This window comes from Mytilus trossulus, unplaced genomic scaffold, assembly GCF_036588685.1.
Source record: "Mytilus trossulus isolate FHL-02 unplaced genomic scaffold, PNRI_Mtr1.1.1.hap1 h1tg000050l__unscaffolded, whole genome shotgun sequence".
Classification (NCBI taxonomy): Eukaryota; Metazoa; Mollusca; class Bivalvia; order Mytilida; family Mytilidae; genus Mytilus; species Mytilus trossulus.
The window spans coordinates 1,419,964-1,445,064 of record NW_026963292.1 but is presented as its reverse complement, the minus strand read 5'-3'; the positions used below and the strand labels follow the sequence as shown (position 1 = coordinate 1,445,064).

Genomic DNA, 25,101 nt, shown 5'->3' with positions numbered 1-25,101 from the left:
ATATCTGATTTATTTCTACCATATTTTGAGTTATTTGTCAGTATTTAAACTTACCCTTGATCATCACTGTTTCGTCCACTTTGTTTACTTTTTGATTCATTTGTATCTTTGCTATCTTTATCTCCTATTAAATACAAAATATTGATCATGTAAAACAAAGCAAATTAAAGCACAGAAATTCTATATATCATTCTAGTGTTATTATTGGTCAATATCTGATATGGTTTTGAAGTGACTGATCTGTGCTTAAAATTGCAGATCTGGTAGCAGAAATTCTGAAAAATAAAGTTGTAAAGTAGGTTATTCTGAAGGAGTTTAATTTTCACGATTTATTGTGCAAAACCTGAAATCACATTTTTCTTGTCATGGATTCTTATCTACTTCAAACATGTTAAAGAAAAAATTAATGGGAATTGATATTTCCAGTTTATCTTTTCGTAAAATTAGTAAAAAACAAATTGGGCAAAAAATTTCCACTTTACGATACAATTATGTATCTAGCTTATTTTTTAAATTCCTTTTGGTTAAGGCAGCAAAACTAAAATAATCAATTCCTCAGGTTTTTTTTAACACATTTGACTTTAATATATACAAATGTAATTGCCCACCTTTCTGTGATGCGGATCCTGGTAAACTTCCTCCAGTTTTACTGCTAAGATCAGATTCTGTCAGACTGACTTGTGATGAAGCTCCAGGAATTGTGTAATTTTTCTCAAACTGATTCATAGCATACACATCCCCTGTCAGCAATAACTCTTCATATCTTCTTGCAACCTGTATTGAATTTAAACCAATGAAAAATTACATAACAAATGTTTTAGTGAACAAATTCCAATATTTTCATCTGAGTTTTTACCTGATAACAATAATAAGAAGAGACTGTCTGTGGAATGGAAAGTTTCTACTGCTGTGAATTAATTATTTTTTGTTAGAATCAAAATCCACAGTATGTTCAATAATGTTGCAAGTTATAAAAGTTTTTGTATTCATATCTAGCGGGATGACAATTATTTCCTATACACAAGAACACATGTATCTGAAAAAGTACTACCTGTCCAGGTGAAGATCCAGGTATTAGCCTAGCAATAGCTTCCCAATTCTTTGTCTGTAACTCATTAAAATCTTGTGAAGATATCAATGTTTTAAGAATAAGGTCAAGGGCAACTCCCACACGAGATGTTGGTTCCAAGACATTCATTATCATTCTCTAATCTGTAAAAGAAAAATTATAAAATTGAATTCTAGGTTTGACACATTACAATGTAAAGCAGGAACCACCAGACTTTTTAAGGATTGTGCTCCTCCTGCTCCTTTAATATTTAACACCATTCTTACATAGCTAGCACTATTTATGATTTTCTCAGAACAATCTAGAGAGTATAATCATAATGGAGAAGGATGATGAAAAAAAAAGTTTTGAGTAAAAATGATAAGTTTTAAATATTTATCATTAAGAAGCTAAGAATTATACATTTGTATACTGTGAATGCACAATGTAAACACATCCTTGTAAATTGTAAACCATAATGTATTGTATAAAAGGTATAAAAAATTTCAACACCAAAAATGATAGAATATTTTATTTGCAGAATATAGTACATGTATGACCAACTTCTGACAGCATTGTTTTGTTTTTTCAGTTGATGTTTTGAAATTTGTAAGAATGCACAATCTTTGTTAAATTCTTTTTCAAATATTAAAGTATCAATGTACATATAAAGACATACTTGCAGCTGATAATCTATTTAATTGATTATTTGTCATGTCATCACACCATACAATTTTTTTAAAATTTATTTCTGGTTTAGTATCAGATACTGTCAAAACTTTTTGTTTCGTACAATTCATTTTTTTCAATTTGCAAGGTTTGTTTTGTTTTACTTGTGTTTTTGTTCTCTTTCACCAATCATGTTGTCCATATTAAAGAGTTAAGCAGTTCTAAGAGGCAATCTTAGCCTGGGATCTGGCCCAATCTAGCTGGGCGTCGCAAGGGCCAGGTAGGGAACAAATACCATGTGATCGAATTAGTGCCAGTTGACTCTGAATCTAAAGTGAGGCTGAATAAATATTTGCATCAATTTTAATGTTTGATGTAAACCAGCAAAATAGAACCAATTCACACCTTGGTCATGTGAAATCTTAAACTGTGAACTTTCTCACCAGGCGATTGCTGATAAAAATGAACCCTTTTCTGCTTACTAATTATCATCATACTAATAATTAGATATGATAACACTATACATCAATTCATAAAGAAAAATTATTACAGTCTAATTTTTACTAAGTGATGTTAAAACAAGAATTGATTGGATACAGATGTTAAACAATATTGCGCGACAAAATTAGTATTAACCAATCATTGACAGGCAGTAAATTGATACACGCCTGGCTATACTGACAAGATAAGCCAGGACCCCAGGCTAGAGGCGATCTATGGTTGTTTAAAGATCAAATTCAGCTAAATACCAAAAGTGTAAATACGTTTATTGGAGGCTGCAAAATTCTTAACTATTAACAGGCTATTATTTGAACTTATTTTTAATTATGGAATTTGCTTGATTTCTTTTTATTGCAATTTTTAATAAATTCCATGTTTATTCTGTACTGAAATGTAACACTTTCTATTACAAAGAAATTAGTATATTTTCAATAGAATGTACTGTGCCGCGCATAACACTATCTAACCAAAATATATTATATGGAAAGTGTTATTTACCGCTCAAAAAATTATACAGTAATACCAAATAAACATGGAATTTATTAAAAAAATTAAACACAAGAAATTATGCAAATTTCATAATTAAAAATAATTCCAAGTTCAAATAATTTAGCCTGTTTATTGCTTAATACTACTAGAAGAGTCAAATACTTAAAAGACTATAATTAGACTCACGGTCCATGCATCAATATATTTTCATTTATGACATTATTGAATTAAGTTCACAGACCCACTTGGATTTTTGGGTATGATTTTGTAGGGGTGCAAAGTTTCAAATCCAGGTCTGTTCGTGCCAAATCACATTTGCACCCTACAGGTTCGCACCCAAAGTCCATTCGCACCCTACACATGCTACATGTTCAAATCCATTTTTTATTGGTTTTGTGTTTAATGACTCTGTAATCAAGTTTTAGCAAGTGTATTCCTTTAAGTTTTGTTGCCATTGTCTCAAAATAAATTGAGTAAATGACTTTTTTTAGTTGAATAAATAGTTAAAAATGTTTTGGATTGTTTATTGTCATGATTGTTAAAAAAATAAAATAATTCTTTTCTAAATAAAGTAAGATTCTGTCAATGTTTTTTTATTGTTGTGTTGAATAACTCTTATCATGTTTTGGTTAGTGTATTACTATAACTTTATTTCATTGTTTCAAAATAAAGTGAGATTCTTAAAAGTGTTTTTTTCAAGCTGTCATAGTACTTAAAAACAATACACCTTATCGCTATTTGTCCGCCATTACTGGATATCAGACAGGTTCCCGGAAAATTTTGACGTCATAAAACAAAATATCTGACGCCACAATGGAAAAGTGATTGTTGTTGACGTCAAAAGTTCAAGCGGCCGGGTCAGTCGGTGTTAGCGATAAGATGACTTTTATCTTTAGTGTTTTTCCTTTAAAATCTTTTTTACTCTAATGTTTAAAAGTATCCTATGTCAAATCTTGGGAAAATGCTTATAGCCAAAATAGCCAAGGAAAACTAAGAACATATTGTCAGTTTAAAACATCATTTTGTAAAGAAAATTATTTAAATATCTTGAAAAATTTTGATTTGAGAAAAGCTATCACAAAATTCAGGATTTCATCTCATAGACTTAAAATTGAAACTGGGAGATATTCCAAATTAGAAGTGAAATTATTTGTGATAAATGCGATTTAAATAATTATTAAGTGGAAGATGAACTTCATTTTCTTATAGAATGTCCTGTATACTCTAAGGATAGAGACATGTTATTTGATCTGATATTTAAAGAATGTAAAAATTTTTACTCCTTGGATATGGTCAATAAATTTATTTGGCTATTAAACTGTAAGTCTATTAATATTTTAAAACAACTTGGCTATTTCTTATTAAAACACCTGCCTTGAGTAAACATTTATAATATAACACTGGGATACTGTAAGTAATATTTAAAATGTCTAACTTTTTAAAGCATACTGTTTTGTTGTTTTGCTTTATTGTACAAATACAAATACAAATATTTTATTGGCACAAACACAATTACAATAATTGGCAAAGGCCCATATTACAGTGCATTACAACAATGAATACAGCATACATTTACTAGTATTTAAATATGTTATAAATAAGAAGCTAAAATCTCGTTTCTATACATCAGACATTTATGTATATAAGAACTAGTCACTTTCAGGACTTTTAAAGAATTACTATTAATACAACTATTAATATTTAGCTGATTTTCACTACAACATGTAGGAAGTATATTTAATATCTTATTTTTAAAGTTAAATCTATAGTTTGAAAAAATTTCACATTTCAGTAAAAAGTGATTTTCATCTTCTACCTCACCTGATTTACATACATTACAAACTCGTTCGTCGGTGGCTAAACCTAGATATCGCCCCTTTTCAATAGCAAGATTGTGTGCACTCAATCTAATTTTACACAGAGATGACCTTTCTAATCTATTACTTAGAACATCAACATAAGAACTACGCTGCTTTGAATTATGAAATTGTTGGTAAAATTTTAGTTTTGATGAATCATGAATTTTTGATGATTGATCCTGTGTGCACTGATCAATCACTCGTTGTTTAATACTTGGTAGATATTGTATTTGTAATTGTTTGTAACTATATATTGTCATGAATGTATATGCACTATGCCCCTTGAGGGTACCTCTTATGGAAATAAAAGATATTCTATTCTATAATCATACCAAGCTTAATACATGCAGTATTTACATCAAATTAATTTAAACAACAATCATGATTTTATTATTATTCAACTAGAATTTGCTTTAAAATTGGGTGTGAACATGTAGGTTGCAAAGCACTTTGTGTGCAAATGTGAGAGTAGCGAGCGTCTTGGGTGCGAAAGTGTATTAGGCACAAACATACCTGAAGAGTCAAATACTTAAAAGGTCTTTATTGTAAGCCTCAGGGTGAATGCATTAATATGTTTTCATTTATGACATTATTGATAAAAGTTCACAGACCCTCTTGGATTTTTTTTTTAAACGTTTGCCTAAAACAGAATCATGCACAAACTGTAGATACTTGTTTTATCTTTAAGATTTATCCGCAAAAGAAAAATGTTTGACTAGTATTTATTACGTGAAACAGCCTTAAATGGGATGAAGTGTCCTAAATACGACCGTTCTACTCCAGTAACCAAGTGCGTTCTTCCATTTTAAAACAATTCGAAATTTTGTTGATCACAATGAATAAAACGAATCAAATTTTGTTTGATTTTTTTCGTTAATTCTTTTAAGAAGGAGATTGAAAATATGAAAACCATAAATCTTTGAGTCGAAAATTTTGTGCCATTCCGTTTAAATTTGTATATACAATCATATTTTCAATATGTCTAAGTTCGTTTTGTCTGAAAATCCAGATTCTGAAAATTCTAAAAATGTCGAAACGAAAACGATTTGAACAAGACCGCGAAGAGGATTTGAGAGATTTCGAAGATTTAGACGACGAAGCAGCCCGTAGATTCAAAGATAAACATTCCTTAGATAGTGACGAAGAAGATGAAAACACTGGAAAATATGACATTTTGGATGAAGATGATATTGAAGGTTTGCAAGCAACTCGGAATTTCACTCGTATCTACAAATGTATCACACTTGTTCCTTTCATGTTTTTATCAAGATCACAGCACTATTTTGTGGTCTTGATACATATTTCAAATCAAATCTCTGAAAATTTACCACATATATTCTTAAATATCAATAATGACTTCCATGTCAGACCAGTACGACTTTAGTGGTAAAAAACGTGAAGAGTTATCTCCCTGTACAAGAATATTCACATTTGCCTCACAATTTATACATCTATCAACATGATCAATATTATGTGATATGTGGTCTAGTGGTTTAGACCGATAGCTACAGTATTTATCAATGATATTGAAGGTCCCGAGTTCGATTCTCACTCGAGACGTCAAATTTACAGTACATCAGTAATTTTTTTGTCAGTAGGTAGTCTAGTCCAAATAATTATGACGTCTGGCAAGGATATTTTTAATTTTTTTCTGGGCGTCCCAGAAAAAAAATGAAAATAGCCTTGCCAAACGTCATAATTATTTGGACTATAGGTAGTTCAAATAATTATGATTTTTATGTGCCAAACTGCACTTATTAAAATAATAGAAGACTGGAAAAAGCTCTGGATGAGAACCAATTTATTGCTGCAATTTTGATGGATCTATCTAAAGCATTTGATTGTTTACCTCACAATTTACTTTTACTTAAATTGGAAGTTAATTTCTAAAAATTCTCTTAAATTATTAAAAAGTTATTTAGAAAACAGAAAACAACGTATTAAAATTGAAAGTTCTTACAGCGAATGGGATCTTATGTTTAAAGGCGTTCCACAAGGGTCAATTCTTGGTCCAGTTCTTTTCAATGTCTTAATAAATGACATATTTCATTTTGTACAAAAAAGCACCATTTATAATTTTGCTGATGACAACACTGTATCATACAGTGATCATAATTAAATTTAGATAAAGTTGTTGAAAGTTTAGAAACTGATAGTTTAAATCTAATAAACTGGTTTTCTATAAATTTAATGAAGGCTAATCCTGACAAATTCCAGGCTATAACCATTGAGAAAAAACAAATAAACATATTTTGATATATACATGATATATGGACCATAATTTGCTATTGGGCTCCGTTTCCTATAACTATAGAAAAGTGATAAAATGTGAATTACTGTAAGAAAAGTTGCAACTACATCTAAAGATGCCATTATTTTTATCAACATACAAGTGTACATGTATGCTACTCTTCCCTAGAATTTTTTTTAAAATATACGAATTTCAAAGATTCTACAACCGTATTTTTGTGTCGTTTCTCGCGTTACTTATTGCTTCCGAAGAGCATAACGCTGACTGATTTATAGATAATCGTCACCGGCAAATTCGTAACTTTTGCTTTCAAATAACAAAGAACATCGACCAATAAGAATAGTGAGAAGAAAATGCCGAGAACTATAAGTATTTATGTAGCAGATGTAAGAACAGTGGTGTGATTTTTGTGTCCGATTTCGTAACGCAATTTTTAGATGATGTAATCTGCTTTGTTGTAATAGAATTCTTAAAAACAATATGCAAAATGATCTCTTGTGAGATGTTCAAACAGGTAAATCCGAGATGATTTACATTCTTGTTTTGATCTTCGTAATAATTAAGTAAGAAAATTACGTTGTCGTTTTGCGTTACATACAAGAAACAGAAGTCCAGTTATTTATTAAAATTGTTTTTGTCCTTAAGTTCTAACCATTTCCGGTCATACGTGAAACACGTGACTAACATGTGATAACGCCATTACGGCCGGATGAACGAAATACTAGGTCTAAACATTGTTTTTGTTTCCAACGGGATGTTAGCAAACATAATCTGTAGACTTGTGTCGTCTTGTTTAAAAGAGAAAAATACAATTGTCAAAGAGATTGCGCCGGTGGTCTGTTATTTTTCCTATGTGCATAATGTTACATACGATCCTGTGTGAAAATAAATGCCCAATGACTTGACAAAATCGATTTCATATTTGACAGACGTTAGAACACACTTCGTTTCCCGATAATGACGTGAAGAGTCCTTGGAAAAATCAATCGAAATTACTTCTGTTATCATTGTACCAATGCTCGTTGGATTGATTTAACTTCAGCAGTAAATATTACTGGATATTTTAGGTGAATAAATATAATTTAATAACAAATACATGTTAATATACCGTTACACTTAGAATGTACAAAGTTGGAATCCTGTCACAGTTTTTAATTAATATTTTTTATTCATGTTCTGCAAACACTTATCAGAAACGCAATAAACTTGTCAAAGGAGAAGTAAACTTTTACCATGCATGACTTGAAAGGAAGTACTTTATTGATTTTAGCCCATTAAAGTAGGTTAAAATGTGGAAACCATGTAGATGGTGTACAGGTCACAAGTATCACATTGTGCCTATTTTAAAGATTTTAATTCCAAGTTAAAAGTTTTTTTCTTTACTGGATTTAAAGAATGTTACATTGCCAATGATTTGGAATAAATTGTATATAACTGGAATATCAAAACCAAATATAAATACATTTTGTTTGCTTAAACATCAAGATACAACGATTATGGTATCCTGTATCAATGGAGAAAATATGGAAAATTCTGAATAAATTGTACTAATTGTTTTCAAAACAAGCACATATTTAGGAGTTTTATAATACTGTTACATTTAAGATGGATTTTAAGAAAAAGTATACTGTTCAGATTATTTTAAGCAGATTTTGCAATAAAATAAAACTAAAAAAATGCTTTCGGTTTCTTATGGTTTCCTGTCAGGTTTAAAAAAAACTTTAATATAACATTGAAAATAGATTTTAAATATTAACATGAAGCAAGTAACACTAGTAATGGTGTTTATTTATGCCTTTTGGATTATATTGTGCAAAATAAAGAAAATAAAGATTGGTTTCCTGTATGGTTTCATGTCACGTAAACGGTGAATCAAAATGTATTAATTTTTTCTCAAAAAACTCAATTGTTCCATTCATACTATTCTAACACGAACACAACCCACAAAATAAAAGTTAAAATTTTAGAACTTATAAAAAAGGATACAAAAAGAAACCAAAGGCCAAATACCAAATTATGGTCAATATTTGTATTTAATTTAAATGGAACCAAAATTTCTTGTGAAGAAAATGTTAAACTTCTTGGAATAACTATAGATTCGGACTTAAATTTTAACAATCATATTTCTGAAATAAGACAATTAATTATTCTAAAACGTATGGGTAAATATTTAATCAGGCTAGATCATACAAGTAAATTTTTCAGAAAATTAAGGGGACATTATTCAAACATTATTTATTTACTTATATGTGTATATTTTTTTCACTTCTTCAAGTAAATTAAATACACTTGTACAAGTAGTACCCCTGACTGTACACAGGTAGGTTAACAGCATACTTCTCATTCATACTTTCGAAATTTAACTATTGTCCAGTAATTTGGCACTACTGTAGTGAAAAAAAATATTATAAAATGGAAAAAAAATCAAGAAAGAGCTCTAAGAATCATTTATGAAGATTATGATATTCCTTACGAAAAATTGCTAGAAAAAATCTTAATTACCATCTTTAAAAATAAGAAGAATAAAAACAATTGCAATAGAAACATTTAAAATAATATAATTCACAGAAAAAGTCAGAGCTACCTTCATGATTTGATTGATATAAAAATTAACAAGTATGATTTAAGATCACAGGAAACAGCAGTACTCCCAAGAGTTTTAACTACTAAGTATGGCTTAAGACCGTTTCGCTATAATGCTTCACAAATCTGGAATGAGCTACCAAACCATTGTGGAGTGGAAACATCTTTTGACCAATTCCAAAAATTGGTACAAACATGGGATCCAAGTAACAGCTCATGCCATTGCAGTGCATGCATATAGTGTTTATGCCTGTTTTATTTTACTTTCATTTTCTGTGTGACTATTTGATTTGTGCAATCTTATTATTAACTTGTGCTATGTTTTAAGTGTACTATATGCTTTTAACTTATATATGTCATTACAGTATCTTACTATGCATTATATGTTCAAAATTGTGTTGTTTTCATGACTTTTGTATGTGTGTATTGTATTGTGTGTGTATTGTATTTTGTTATTAAGTCGATTTGAAAAGCTCACTAGAGCTTGTGTTGTGTTGTTTATTGAATGTCGACTCTAAATAAAACTTTGAATTGAATTGAATTGAATGACGTCTTGAAAGGCATAATTATTTGGACTAATCAGTAGGGTGCTTTTCATCCTCCCACACACATCTCTGGTATCCAGACTGGAGTTAAAACTAGATTTATCCAAAAACAAACATATTCATATGTACATGTAGATCTATGTGAATCTGGGGCCTCTCTAGCCGATTGGTGAAAGTAGTTACTACTGTAATCATTAATCAGTCCACACTAAGGTTGTGAGTCAAAACCCCACTCTTGTTGATGCACTGGACTCCAATATTGACTAGGATTGTCAGTTTTCCTATCAAAGGTCACTGGTTTTCTCCTGGCACTCTCCCACCAATAAAAGCTGGCTGCCAAGAAACAGATCTAAAGTGGCATTAAAAGAACAATAATCAATCATCATAAATAAAAAAAAAAATCATTTTTTTTTACATTGAAGGTATAAAAATACTCCATATGCATAGTACATGTATTACAATGTTTGTAATGCTATATTTCAAAATGTACATTACAACAAAAAAATCAAAGATTTCAAGGCATTAGACTGATTTAATGTTTAAAGGCATATACAGAAATAGGTGAGATTTAGATTAAAAGTACAATTTGATTTACTTCTTCTTGTCTTTTTTTAGGCCAGGAAGATGGCACCATGGATTTTGATGGAGAAATACAAATTACACCCTTCAATATGAAAGAAGAACTAGAGGAAGGACATTTTGATAAACAGGGAATGTATATCCATGATAAGAAGCAGGTTTGTATTGAGATCAATTTCAAATAAATCATTTTTTAACATGGAATTATATTTAATCAGGAATAATTTTGAATTCTGGAAAATTGATCAGAATTCCATAATTATTCCAGATACAAACAATCATGACAATTCCTTGGTTTTTTTCAAATACATTGTACTGCAAATTTTTTTTTATGCCAAATACCTGTATTACAGAGAATTAATTGTATAGTTTGGTTTAATTGATGCCTTTTATATATTTTGAAATTATACAACTTTAGTAAAAATGTACAAAACATAGCCTTGACAATTTTCAAATATATGTGCTTTCTTGAAAACAAGTTATAGGTAGACAATAATTTATAAAGGTAACACCTCAGAAAAAACAAACGCAGGCAAACAACAAGGACTACTACATGGTCCATATAGCTTGACTTGGTAATGGCAAAAGAAAGTGGTTGTATTACATACATGTCATATAAAAACAAGCAATCTGAGACAGGCAGACATGCAGACAGAGTGCAAACCTAAAGTCTTTTTTAACCTCATCAGTAGGGGAATAATAAGCAGAAGTGGTATCAGATAAACTCATCATAGGAATAAAATTTAATAATTACGCTAGACGCGCGTTTCGTCTACAAAAGACTCATCAGTGACGCTAGAATTAAAAATCAGACAACTCTGAGAGACCAATAAAAGTAAAAGATCACAGCTATAGGTTGCTATACAGCCTTCAACAATGTTGAAAAACTCATATCACACAGCAAGCTCCTAAAGGCCAATATATGACAAACTAAAACACCATTTAAACAAGAAAATTTACAGATAAGTATAGATTATAACATGCCCTTTTCCATATTGGCCCTAGTATCATTCCGAAACTCCCATATCGGCCCCAGGCCAATATGGAAAAGACATGTTATAATCTTTTTATCACATATTTAAGTTCTGCAGAAAAGAGAAAAAAGGTCAATTATAACAATTTAATGATACATAAAAGGTAAAATCTTGAGCAATCTATCACAAACGTGTCGTTTAGGAGGCAATGACGTCACATCATTAGGAACAGGGCACAATATCAATATCTCTTTTTTGCCTTGGGCAATTTTGAGGTTATTGCATATGCAAAATCTAAGGTATTCATAACAGATATGTGATAATTTACGATAAATTTATAAATAAGATGATGTATGCCAATATAAGAAAACCTGTTTTATGTGTGCACAAACCTCCTTTTCTTATCTAGATAAAATGTGCAGTGTGCTCAGTCCATTGATGAACAAGCTGACTACTACATTTGTACCTAAAAGCAAAAGATGACACATAATTTAAAAGAAGGGTCTATAATCAAAGTTTTATTTTAATAGTTTATTTTATGATTGTTATATTTTAAAGGGCATTAAAGACAGCTGGATAGAAAATATAGATTGGGTTAAAATAAAGGAAAGAACAAAAAAAGATGAAAATGATGATGATGAATCTGACGAGGAAACACCATTAGATGAAACAGAGATTTACAAAGAACTTTTAAATCTTCTAAAACCAGGGGAGACAATCTTAAAAGCATTAAGGAGATTGGGAGCAAAAGGCGAGAAACTCTCTGCAAGTCAACGTCTAAAGCTGAAAAAACAAAAAGTTGAACTTAAAGATGTTCAGTCAGAGGAAGATAAGATAAATTTTGAGAAATTGACTGAATTGGCCAATAGACTGATCTCTAATGGGAATATGGATGCATATGAATTAACATGTGAAAAGTTAAACTTTCTTGTTACTAAGGCAACAAAATCATCAGAAGATTCACGGACGGTTATTCCTGAAGGTATTGATGATGACGATGCATTAGATATGTTTGCTGATAGTATTGATTCCAAAAAAGGAGAGAAATCAGTGAAGTTTTCTGAGGAAACTAAATCAGATGTTGTTGGGAAATCTGAAACAAAGGAAGATAAAGGTAGGTACTGTTACAAGCATGACAAGATATGGTTAAAAGATATGTTATTACAAGGCAATTGCAAACAAAACTGATATACATTCTAATATGATGACCTACATGTATAATCGTCAACAAGTATAATCGCAATATATAGCGCAAAGCAGTAATACACAAAAACGGCTGTTCGGCATTACAACCAACTTATTAGCTCACCTGGCCCAAAGGGCCAAGTGAGCTTTTCTCATCACTTGGCGTCTGGCGGTTTCCGGCGTTAGCTTTTACAAAAATCTTCTCCTCTGAAACTACTGGGCAAAATCAAACCAAACTTGGCTACAATCATCATTAGGGTATCTAGTTTAAAAAATGTGTGGCGTGACCCGGTCATCCAACCAAGATGGCCGCCACGGCTAAAAATAGAACATAGGGGTAAAATGCAGTTTTTGGCTTATAACTCAAAAACCAAAGCATTTAGAGGAAATCTGACATGGGGTAAAAATGTTTATCAGGTCAAGATCTATCTGTCCTGAAATTTGCAGATGAATTGGTTAACCTGTTGTTGGGTTGCTGCCCCTGAATTGGTAATTTTGAGGAAATTTTGCTGATTTTGGTTATTATCTTGAATATTATTATAGATAGAGATAAACTGTAAACAGTAATAATGTTCAGCAAAGTTAGATTTACAAATAAGTCAACATGACCGAAATGGTCAGTTGACCCCTTTAGGAGTTATTGCCCTTTATAGTCAATTTTTAACCATTTTTCATAAATCTAAGTAATCTTTTACAAAAATCTTCTCCTCTGAAACTACTGAGCCAAATTAATCCAAACTTGGCCACAATCATCTTTAAGGTATCTAGATAGAGATAAACTGTAAACAGCAATAATGTTCAGCAAAGTAAGATCTACAAATAAGTCAACATGACCTAAATGGTCAATTGACCCCTTAAGGAGTTATTGCCCTTTATAGTCAATTTTTAACAATTTTCATTAATTCGGTAAATTTATGTAAATTTTTACCAAATATTTTTCTCTGTTACTAATGGGCAAGGTTCATTATAGATATAATTGTAAGAAGCAAGAACGTTCAGTAAAGTAAGAACTTCAAACACATCACCATCACCAAAATACAATTTTGTCATGAATCCATTTGTGTCCTTTGTTTAATATGCACATAGACCAAGGTGAGCGACACAGGCTCTTTAGAGCCTCTAGTTTATACTGCCAGATATTCTCAATTTTCGACATCAAAATCCCAAGTTTACAAAGGCCAAGATTCAGATACAACACTGTGGATTCATTTATTTTCGTGGCTACCAATTTTCGTGGATTAAGAAAAACTTGCATATTCATGGATATTTAATTTTGGGGTTTTGCTGAAGTTTGCATACAAACCTATAGAAAAATTATCATTCGTTGAATATTTAATTTCGTGGCTTGACTGTGCCCATGAAATCCACGAAAATTGGTTTCCAACGAATATTAATGAATCAACAGTATACAGGAAAATAAACAAATCGGTCCATTTCAATATATTTTTCATTGTAAAATTTCACATAAAAGAAAATTCTGCGAAATGATGTTTTTATCTTGGCATGGCAACGAAACAAGGTGCATCACAAATATGTTTCCGTTAACAAAAAATCAAATGTAAATATATGTAATAATAGTTATTTATACATGTATATATAATATATACAAACCAATCATTCCAAGGTGCCTCCCACGTTGACTGTGTTATTTAACTACATTGTATATTACAGTCAACACTGAGGTTGTGATTTCAAATTTTTGTGTGTTTTACAGGTGCAAATTAGCTAATTATTTACACATATTTACAGCTCCCTACGTATCAGGATGTATACATACTTGGCTTTAAAGTTTTGGTGCCATTCCTGTTGATGATAAATCAAGAAATGCATCATATGTATGAAGTGTAAAGTGTAAATTTTATTTATTATCATTGATAGGTGGAGGAGGAGACTCCAAAGAGGATTCAAATGAGGTCAAGTGGGAATATAAATGGGAAAATGAAGATAAAGAAGAAATCCATGGTCCATACACTAGCCAACAGATGTGTGATTGGGCAGAGGAGGACTACTTTCCTGATGGAGTCTTTGTTAGAAAAGTGGGAGCAGATGGACAATTTTATAACTCTAAAAGAATTGATTTTGAATTATATACATGAATTTCAAGTCTTAATCAATTATCATTACAACCATGTTATCATTAAATCATGTGTCAATTTAAAAATAACCTAATAAATTGTTTAATAATTATTTAGTGATTATCAGTCATTATATACTGTAAAGCATGTTATTTTCGTGTCGTAAAATGTTGAGATTTCATTGATTTTAAGGTATATACAAAATATTTTGGCAGTTTTTATTTAAGCCGACTTAAAAGTTTAGTCGATACCTTTGCATGCATATGTAAACCTTTAATTTGGCAGAACTTATTTTTGGCGATTTTGTTCTATCCGCGATAATAACACGCTATAGGGTATGATATATAAATTTATATGATAGTTATGTTTTGATACAACATTATTTAGTTTGAGTTATTTACCCTGGATATCATTTTGAGATGTAAATAGTTGATTCTCATATCTAAATTGAAGTATGAGGTACAAAAAAAATCTGCCAAGAGATCCTGATGAATCAAGCAAGGCTAAAAGAAATTTAATATGTTCAGAAAACAACCAGTCGTCAGTATGATAACTTGAATTTGGCCCAAAATAAGCTTTTTCTAGTTTCAGGATAATAACTTGTGTTTAAGTATTTCGATTGCTCTGTAATTGTACTACAATGTTTTAAAATCAGAGATGGGTCCGATTACTTTCAATGTAATTGATTTAATTACAATTACTTTGTAAATTGTACGATTAAATTAAATTAATGATTACATCATTTCTGAAAGTGTCTGATTAAATTAATGATTACATTGGCAAAGTAATCATGATTACATCTGATTACAATGAATTTAAAAAAAAAACATTTTGCATGATGTGAATAAATAAACGTTTAATATATAACTATAGCATTTTTAGAAAGTATTGTGTTTGCTATATATAAAATGATAACTTCAAACTTCATCTATTTAATAAACCTTAAAAGTTCACTTCATACATACATGAACATTGTGTCACTGGTTACAACCCATTGCACTTTATCATCATTAATCTCTGAATTATTTTGATTTCAATTGAATATAGCTTTATAAAAAGCATTTAGTGTTTGTCCTCTGACATATTCTAGACTTTAATTTATATTTGTTTCAAGGTACAGTTTATGGGAGTTAAACTATGGGAAATGGTACCAGATTAATCAAATTTTAAACAAAATACAAGTGCCAAAAATCATTGCATTTTACATGTCCAGTCCAAATACATACAAAAATTAGCTTATTTTAAACAAGATATTTGTCCAACTTTTAATCAATTTTGTGCTAATTGGATAAATTATCACTTGTCTGATTTATCTTTTACCATATCTGTATCTGTATCAATATAAATTCTGCCAATGTAGGCACACCTCCAATGGAGTTGAATATGTAATCCTCCACCACACAATGTTATAATACACAATGAATGTCAAATCCAATTACGAATACACAGTAAAAATATCGGTAAAAAGTGACTTTACTATAATGCCACCGTTATGTACATTTAATATATAATTTGACAAATAAAAAGATAAAAATTTATCTTAATTTTGATCTGTATGCACCCATATATAATAACCAAAATTTATTACGGTTTATTTAACTGTCTATTTGATTTGATTGCAACTGAATGATACCTGTGGAGATTCCCACCCTGATCATCAGCATAATGTCACATGTTATCTAATATACACTCCTCACAAAAGATTGTTTTTCTTTTCACATTTTTGTTGTTTAATTAGCAGATCATATCGCTTCATATGCAGGTTATAAATAAGCTGGACATATATATTGTCCTACAGCTATACTCAGTTGGTAATTGCAATAAAAACAAACCTTAATTGGTTTCCTACCTGTCAATTCAAAGATGACAAAAATCACAACATTAACAAAAGATTATAATTAAGGGTTAAAGAAAAGTATTACTTGAATATAACAGTTATTATCAAATATATATATGTACATCTTTAAATTGTGAATATATGTACAATATCTTTTACTAAGGCCAGAAACATTTAATTGTATTATATGTCTCTTCTTAGGCTATTGATGACGTTTCAATACTGTAACAGTTTATTGTTTACTGAAGTATACAAACCAATTGTCATGTTTTATAAAAAATATTGTAAACCAAACTATCTTAAATAGTGGGAGATATTATGGACATAATTGTGCAAATCGTGATACAAGCATGAAATTTGGTATAAATGTTAACTAAATGATACTTATAAAAAATCCGCTGCTGGCCAGAAAAAATAATCATTTTTTCAAGATGGCCACCACACATTTTGAAAATGGCGTCATACCAAATTAGCCATTAATGGTTAATCCTTTGAAAGGTGTGTTATTTGTAAAATCCATTGTTAGATTTGATAAAAAAGAAAATGACAGTTCATAAATAACGACTAGACAATACATTAATGAAACTAAAGGTGACTTCAGGTTTCAAAATGTCGGCTAACGAGTCAAAAATTTCGATTTTTTTTACTTTCAAGCAATTTTACAAGGGCTTTTAATCCTTGAAAGATGTGTTATGTATAATTCAATGTAAGATATGATAAAACGTTAAAAACAGCTCCTTAGTACGACAAAACAACACATAACTGTAGAAAAATAGTGGTTTCCGGTTCCAAATTAGAAGCAAATACGTAAAAAATATTTTTCATCAACTTAACAATTATAACACATGCATGAAATACAAGCATGCAATTTGGTATACAGGTGGACTGAACGATAATTAAAATAAATCAGGTGCTGGCCATCAAAAATTTCCATTTTTTCAAGATGGCCACCGATCATTTTGCAAATGGCGTCATATCCAGTTGTAAATCTCTGAAAGTTGTGTTATAGGTATAATCCAATGTAAGGTTTTATTAAGCGTAAATTACAGTTCCTAAAGTACGGAAAAACAACACACAAATGACAAAAAAGAGTGATTTCCGGTTTCAAAATGGCGGCAAAATTTTTGAAAATGTATTTTTTTTATAATTTTCATCATCTTAACAAGTGATATCACATTCTTTGTAAAGATTTAATGTCTAGTTTTATTAGAAAGACAGGTTCGTTATCTTAAAATTATCGGTCAGTAGCCAATAACAAAACTCGTACTCGAACAGAACGGTAGCATTAACAGTCACCAACACAACTGGATGTTTCGCCTCGTCATTTCAAAAGTTCCCGACAGGAGGATGCAACTTTAACGGTAGCCGAAGGAGTCCTCGATTTTTTTCTTTCATCCAACCCTAGTGTTCATGAATTGGTACATAAATCAGGCTGAGCCCAAACTTATCATCCTTGATACGCTGCTCTTTCGATGTGCTCCGAAGAAAAAAAAAACTCTTGTAGGCGGAACTACATCACAATGCCGCTGCTTCCTGGGTACAAAATTACATCGTGCCTCGTTAACAGCAAATAGTGATGTTGTTTTGTCATACATGATGCAAACAAATGCTTCTTTTATGTCCTTGTATGTGTCTTTATGCTTCAGCAAAGAAATAAGTACGTCCCTTACATGTTGAAATACTTCCTATGTCATCCAAACTGACCTATTCCCTTAGTGTCACATGCACTGAATGTATGAATAAAAGGAAGAGTAGCTACACGAGGACCAAACGCATTTGATATATCACGTACAGGAAGCCATCAAAAGTCTTCATTCTTGCCAAAACCTATCCACAGTTTGTTCCACCATAGTTTTGGAGTGCTGCAATTCTTAATACTACTACATCTGTGTCGGTGCTGCCTTGAATTACCGTTCTACAACAATTTTCATAGTCAGGCCGAACATGGACAAACATTCGTATATCTGCTTCTCCATGCTTACAAGGGGTAGCTGGAAAGTATCCTTATTAGTCTCTACAGAAGCATTTCTGTCGGCAAGACACTTGAAAAATTTCGTTTCTTTGTCATCTTCATAGAGAAAACTACTCCAGAACCCAAGTTTTGTTTTCTCACATCTAGCCTTTCAATGATTCATTAAGTAAATCTAAAACAATATCTACTCTTGAATACTTATCGATGCAAGATTTTATTTAAGGCCGTATAACACAATTGCAAAATCATCCAATATTGATTCCCTACAAGGTGGCCTGGAATTAACCATTGCTGTTCTATCAACGATAAATGCGTAAGAATTTGGATCTGCAAATTACAAAATGTTTCAAGTTTATCCATTTGCACCGATTTAATACCACTGTTTAAAATGACAACCGAAGACAAAAACGGAGGTGCAGTTTGTCTTTATGGATTAAGAAATATTCCAAATCAATTTATCCACTGCGACAAAAAATAAAGACTAGAAAAGATATCTAAGAGCTCTAGCTTTGTTTTTGGAAAGATTAGAACTTGTTCTAAATCTTTACTTAGGCACCACCCTTTTTAACAACAGGACAGGTTAGCTACTGTTTTTAAATGTATTCACACTAAAATATAGTTCCCTATGGTTCTCATATATGTGCACATAATACACACATAAACTGAAAAAAAATGGGTATATTATTGGAGCAGTTCATTCAAGAATGTATGTCATTAAGGTGTGTTGATGTGTAGGCTTTTTTAAAACATTTTGATTAGGTAAGTAGGTATTGATTCAACTAGTATGATTGACAACTGTCATTATCACTAAACAATCAGACACAAGGTGGACCTTTAATTACAATGCCCCACCTCCTAAACTGCCAATCAAATTGACCACATTACCTATCAACCTCAGTCTTACATAATTATACATGCATCTAATTCCTAATACACAAGTATTTGACCTCATAATTGAATACACAAATGTGTATATTAGATGTTTGATATTTATAAGGATGATAGATTTATTTATTGCCAATTACTTTTGATCTACATTACATAAAGTGATTGTGTAAATTATATCTGAAAGATAAATGATAAATGGATTAACAAGATCTTAAAAAAAATGAAATATGAATATAAATATGAATATATAAAAGGTATTCAAGTATGGCCTATAATTTACTTGATAAATTTCCAATAATCATCTGTAATTAATCAACAATTTAGATTAGTTCACTTTTTTTATCTGGAATTGGCTTGAAACAGTTTTAAAATTTTATAACAAACCATTGTATATTAGTTTATTTCCCATCAATCATTATGTTTATTTTAGTCATTTGAATTTTTATTAGAAGTAAATGTATATTTTTGCAATCAAGAAAGAATCCACATTTCAATAAAATAAGTTTTTTAATTGGTTACATTGAAAAATAAAATTGAAAGTGCCCTGTGTGGAAAAACACTTTAAAAATTGGTCAAAAGGCACTCTAAAACTTTTAATGACCCTTTTAATCTTCAATGCCATATAACCTGTGTTTCAACTGACAAAATGCCACAAAACAACATTTTTAGATTATTTTTGTTGGCACTTTAAAGCTTTTAGCTGTTGGTCTAAATTTATGTCTGTTTAGGAGGTGGGGCATTGTAATGTTGGTAAAATTTACTAGAAGAATTTTTGCATTGTTTTGTTTTTTTGAAACATGTTCAGAAACCGGCAACATAAATTCAATTAGATATAAACTGCAGTTTAAATAAAATTGTGCAAATTTAGAGACCCATATTATTTAATTTGAGCTCATTTTATCCTCATACTGGAAAAGCAAGTTTTCTTCTAAAGACCTGCTGTAAATGCAATTTTCAGCAATAGTGCTCTATAAATGTTCATTTTTCCCCACCATACCTTAATATGAAATAATTCAAACTACTGTTCTAATCTTTCCATGAGTGATATCCATCACTTTGATTTACAAAAACGTTTACATTTTTATATAATAAGAGTTGTTCTTTTTAATCTGGTTATAAGAAACCGGTTCTCCTTCGTTTTGTATTTACTTCAAAGGATCTTCAAATTATTTGCCTTTGATCTTTTTAAAGAAACCCTTGTGTGTTCATTAAGTCGTTCATCTATTATAGAATGCCTCAAACCACTAGATCTTGCAAATTTATCTGATAGTCTACTGACTTCTGGTCTAGCTACCATCAATACGTGTAAATGAGGTCTTCGGTTAAACCTATGACAACACATCGACCTTTACAATTACATTATTCTGTTTTTGTCTGATCAATTGTGTTATAAGAAAAGTATTTTTTGGTCTTACGTACAGTAAAATTATCATTTTCAAAATCAATTGCCACCTGTGGGTGACTTAAGAGAAGGGAAGCCATATCTCGATGAAGGTCGGTCGCGATCGAGAATATGTTACACGATCAAGACCTGAATGAATACAGTATCATGCTTTATATGGACTGTTGGTACAAAATCTGACTCATGAAATAAGCATACTACCAAATTTACAAGAAGTTCTTATTTTATAATTGAACGCCAGGAATTGAACTGTGGTAGAGATGACTATATTTTCTTACGCCAGTCTATCAAATCATTGATTCATGACAATGCAAAATTTCTGTGTTTAGCTTTCTTAAGCCGATATATATATCTTTCAAGCTTAAACACATAGAGTTATCTGATGCGCGTGTCTAGTCCTAGGTACATTTGATCATACATACAAGAATATGCTGTTCTAGCTGTTGCAATAATGTTTTTTTAATGTGTCCATCTACCTTCACGTAATATATCACCAAGAACTTTAAAACAAGTCATTTCAATGTGAAATCCACCTTACATGACGATAAACTTATCTTCAATGTTCAAATCATGCAATTCCCACTGAATATCCATTACCAAAAGTGGCTGATTTACCGTTACTATTGATGTTTTTCTCGTTTTAACCACATTTTCCGTCTTATCCATCAAATACCTGTTCATTGCAACTGAATTGGCTTGTTTTTAAACAGTGGCATCATAGATTTTACACTTACTTGCCTTTTAGAGTAATGAGGTGAACTACAATTTATACCAGTTTGCCCTGGTAGTGCATACAAATCACTCATTATGTCTATAAATAGTTTGCGCATGCACAAAATTGTTAAATCATGTGTGTTATAACCTTAAAAAATGTTATCAAACCAAATCATAATATCATTGAAAATCCCAAATCACTTATTTTATAGTAAATAGTTAAAATATTTTTTAATGAATTTTGTTACATTTTCGCGCATGCGCAAACCCGGTTTGTGTCAAATACTCATGTCTAGTGAATTATTCACATGTAAAGAAGGTAGCTACCAAACCTGACAGCTGTTTTTCACTAATAGAAGGTAAACGAAAAGTTTTCCAGAAAAAAATCAGTATTTTCAAACTGTAAAAACAGCCATTTTGGAAAACGGCGGTGGCCATCTTGAAAAATGATTTTTTTTAATGGCCAGCAGTTGTTTCTTTAAAAGTATATAATAATCATGCTTTGTGGTAATTTTCATGCTTGTATCATCATTTGCACAATTCCCCCGATTTTGCCTGCTAATATCTTCCACTAAAAATGTTCAATATAAACTGAATAAGAATAACAAAAAGTTTCCTTTATTGACCATAAACACAGTTTTAAGATTTTTTTCATTGTAATCAGAATGTAATCATAAAGTAATCAGGATTACAGGGTATTTTGAAAAGTAATTGATTAAATTAAATTACATGTAATCAGATTTTTGGCTGATTAATGATTACAATGATTACTTGAAGAATTGTAATCAATTACAGCTGATTAACGATTACAATTACAATTACCCCAACTCTGTTTAAAATACCACAAGTAGAAGGTTGGGATTTATTTTAGGGATTATGGTGCCAACAGCATTTTTGAAGTTTCCAGACAATTTGTGTGAAAATGTAATTAATCTTTGACATTGTACCACAAGGTTCCATATATCACAAAGGGAAGGCTATGATTGAGTTTTAGGATAGTTGCCCCAAACATGCAGGAAGTAAGGGGGGGGGAGGGCTAGGTAGTTTCCAGTCAGTAACTTGTTTTTAAGTGTATGGATTCCCATAAAATTATACTGCAAGGTTCCATACTATAAAGGGAAAACTGGTATTGAATTTGGTGGTAACTGCTCCAAGGGGGGTTCAAAATGTTGAGGGGTCCACATTTTTTAAGGGGCTCATGTTTGTATCTTTTTTTTCATTTTTTCAAATTTCAATTTTTATAAGGACCGCAAAAAAGATTTGCGGTCGTATATTAATATGACGTTGGCGGTCATTGTCATCGTCGGTCATTGTCATTGTCATTCTTAGACCACATTCATTCTATGTCAGAAACCTATGTTGTGTCAACTATTTAATCACAATCCAAATTCAGAGCTGTATCAAGCTTGAATGCTGTGTCCATACTTGCCCCAACAGTTCAGGGTTCGAACTCTGTGGTCGCATAAAGCTGTGCCCTGCGGAGCATCTGGTTTATCTTCTCCTCTGGAACTACTTGACCAAATTTAACCATACTTGGCAGCAATACTTATTTGGGTATCTAGTTTAAAAAATGTGTCCAATGACTCGGCCAACCAACCAAGATGGCTTCCATGGCTAAAAATAGAACAGAGGGGTAAAATATAGATTTTGTCTCATCTCTGAAATTAAAGCATTTAGAGCAAATCTAACATGTGATAAAATTGTTTATCAGATCAAGATTTATCTGCCCTGAAATTTTTAGATGAATTGGACAATCCTTTGTTGGGTTGCTGCCCCTGAATAAGTTATTGTAATGAAATTTTGCAGTTTTTGTTGAGCCTGTGACTTCAGTTACAGAAAGCTTGACATAGGAATAATGATTGAGTGGCAGCAGGGGCAATATCCAACTTCTTGAAAGCTTTATATTTTAAGTTAAAGAGATAGAAGACTTGGATGCTTCATACTTTGTATATAGATGCCTTATGTTACGAAGTTGCTGTCTGTCATATGTCCATTGTCCTTGACCTCATTTTAATGATTCAGGGACTACTTGAAAAAAAGTAAGATTTTTTATACAACCGCAAATTTTGAAAAAATTTTCGTCGTATATTGCTATCACGTTGGCGTCGTCGTCGTCGTCGTCGTCGTCCGAATACTTTTAGTTTTCGCACTCTAACTTTAGTAAAAGTTAATAGAAATCTATGAAATTTTAACACAAGGTTTATGACCACAAAAGGAAGGTTGGTATTGATTTTGGGAGTTTTGGTCCCATCATTTTAGGAATTAGGGGCCAAAAAGGGCCCAAATAAGCATTTTCTTGGTTTTCGCGCTATAACTTTAGTTTAAGTTAATAGAAATCTATGAAATTTTGACACAAGGTTTATGACCACAAAAGAAAGGTTGGGATTGATTTTTTATACGACCGCAAATTTTGAAAAAATTTTCGTCGTATATTGCTATCACGTTGGCGTCGTCGTCGTCGTCCGAATACTTTTAGTTTTCGCACTCTAACTTTAGTAAAAGTTAATAGAAATCTATGAAATTTTAACACAAGGTTTATGACCACAAAAGGAAGGTTGGTATTGATTTTGGGAGTTTTGGTCCCATCATTTTAGGAATTAGGGCCCAAAAAGGGCCCAAATAAGCATTTTCTTGGTTTTCGCGCTATAACTTTAGTTTAAGTTAATAGAAATCTATGAAATTTTGACACAAGGTTTATGACCACAAAAGAAAGGTTGGGATTGATTTTGGGAGTTTTGGTTTCAACAGTTAAGGAATAAGGGGCCAAAAAAGGGCCCAAATAAGCACTATTCTTGGTTTTCGCACAATAAATTTAGTTTAAGTTAATAGAAATCAATGACATTTAAACACAATGTTTATGACCACAAAAGGAAGGTTGGTATTGATTTTGGGAGTTTAGGTCCCAACAGTTTAGGAATTAGGGGCCAAAAAGGGACCCAAATAAGCATTTTAATTGGTTTTTGCACCTTAACTTTAGTATAAGTAAATAGAAATCTATGAAATTTAAACACAAGGTTTATGACCATAAAAGGAAGGTTGGTATTGATTTTGGGAGTTTGGTCCTAACAGTTTAGGAAAAAGGGGCCCAAAGGGTCCAAAATTAAACTTTGTTTGATTTCGTCAAGAATTGAATAATTAAGGTTCTTTGATATGCAGAATCTAACTGTGTATGTATATTCTTAATTTTTGGTCCCATTTTCAAATTGGTCTACATTAAGGTCCAAAGGGTCCAAAATTAAACTTAGTTTGATTTTGACAAAAAATTAATCGGTTGGGTTCTTTGATATGCTGAATCTAAAAATGTATTTAGATTCTTGATTATTGGCCCAGTTTTCAAGTTGGTCCAAATCAGGGTCCAAAATTAAACTTTGTTTGATTTCATCAAAAATTGAATAAATGGGGTTCTTTGATATGCCAAGTCTAACTGTGTATGTAGATTCTTCATTTTTGGTCCTGTCTTCAAATTGGTCTACATTAAAGTCCAAAAGGTCTAAAATTAAACTTAGTTTGATTTTAACAAAAATTGAAAT

The 25,101-nt window shown here is 31.1% G+C and overlaps 2 protein-coding genes across 4 annotated transcripts in view; one reads left to right on the top strand and one right to left on the bottom strand.

Annotated features, from left to right (window-relative positions):
- Nucleotides 1-6,002, bottom strand: part of LOC134699302 (SANT and BTB domain regulator of class switch recombination-like) — a 33,999-nt gene extending 27,997 nt beyond the window's left edge. For 2 of the 3 annotated variants that reach the window (XM_063560909.1, XM_063560911.1), the window contains exons 1-4: nt 5,296-5,411; nt 1,052-1,212; nt 609-774; nt 55-124 (exon numbers count right to left, since the gene is read on the bottom strand). In XM_063560909.1, coding sequence (XP_063416979.1) covers nt 55-124; nt 609-774; nt 1,052-1,204 — 389 coding nt within the window. In that variant the 5' untranslated portion in view covers nt 1,205-1,212; nt 5,296-5,411. Of the gene's footprint in view, nt 1-54; nt 125-608; nt 775-1,051; nt 1,213-5,295; nt 5,412-5,894 lie in introns of those variants that run through there. The other variant, XM_063560910.1, reaches the window with a different exon arrangement.
- Nucleotides 5,569-14,804, top strand: LOC134699335 (CD2 antigen cytoplasmic tail-binding protein 2-like). The gene is made up of 4 exons (XM_063560946.1): nt 5,569-5,762; nt 10,561-10,682; nt 12,057-12,612; nt 14,562-14,804. Exons 1-4 carry the CDS (start codon nt 5,594-5,596, stop codon nt 14,777-14,779), a joined length of 1,065 nt encoding a protein of 354 aa, XP_063417016.1. The 5' UTR covers nt 5,569-5,593; the 3' UTR covers nt 14,780-14,804.
- The last annotated feature ends 10,297 nt before the right edge of the window (nt 14,805-25,101 follow it).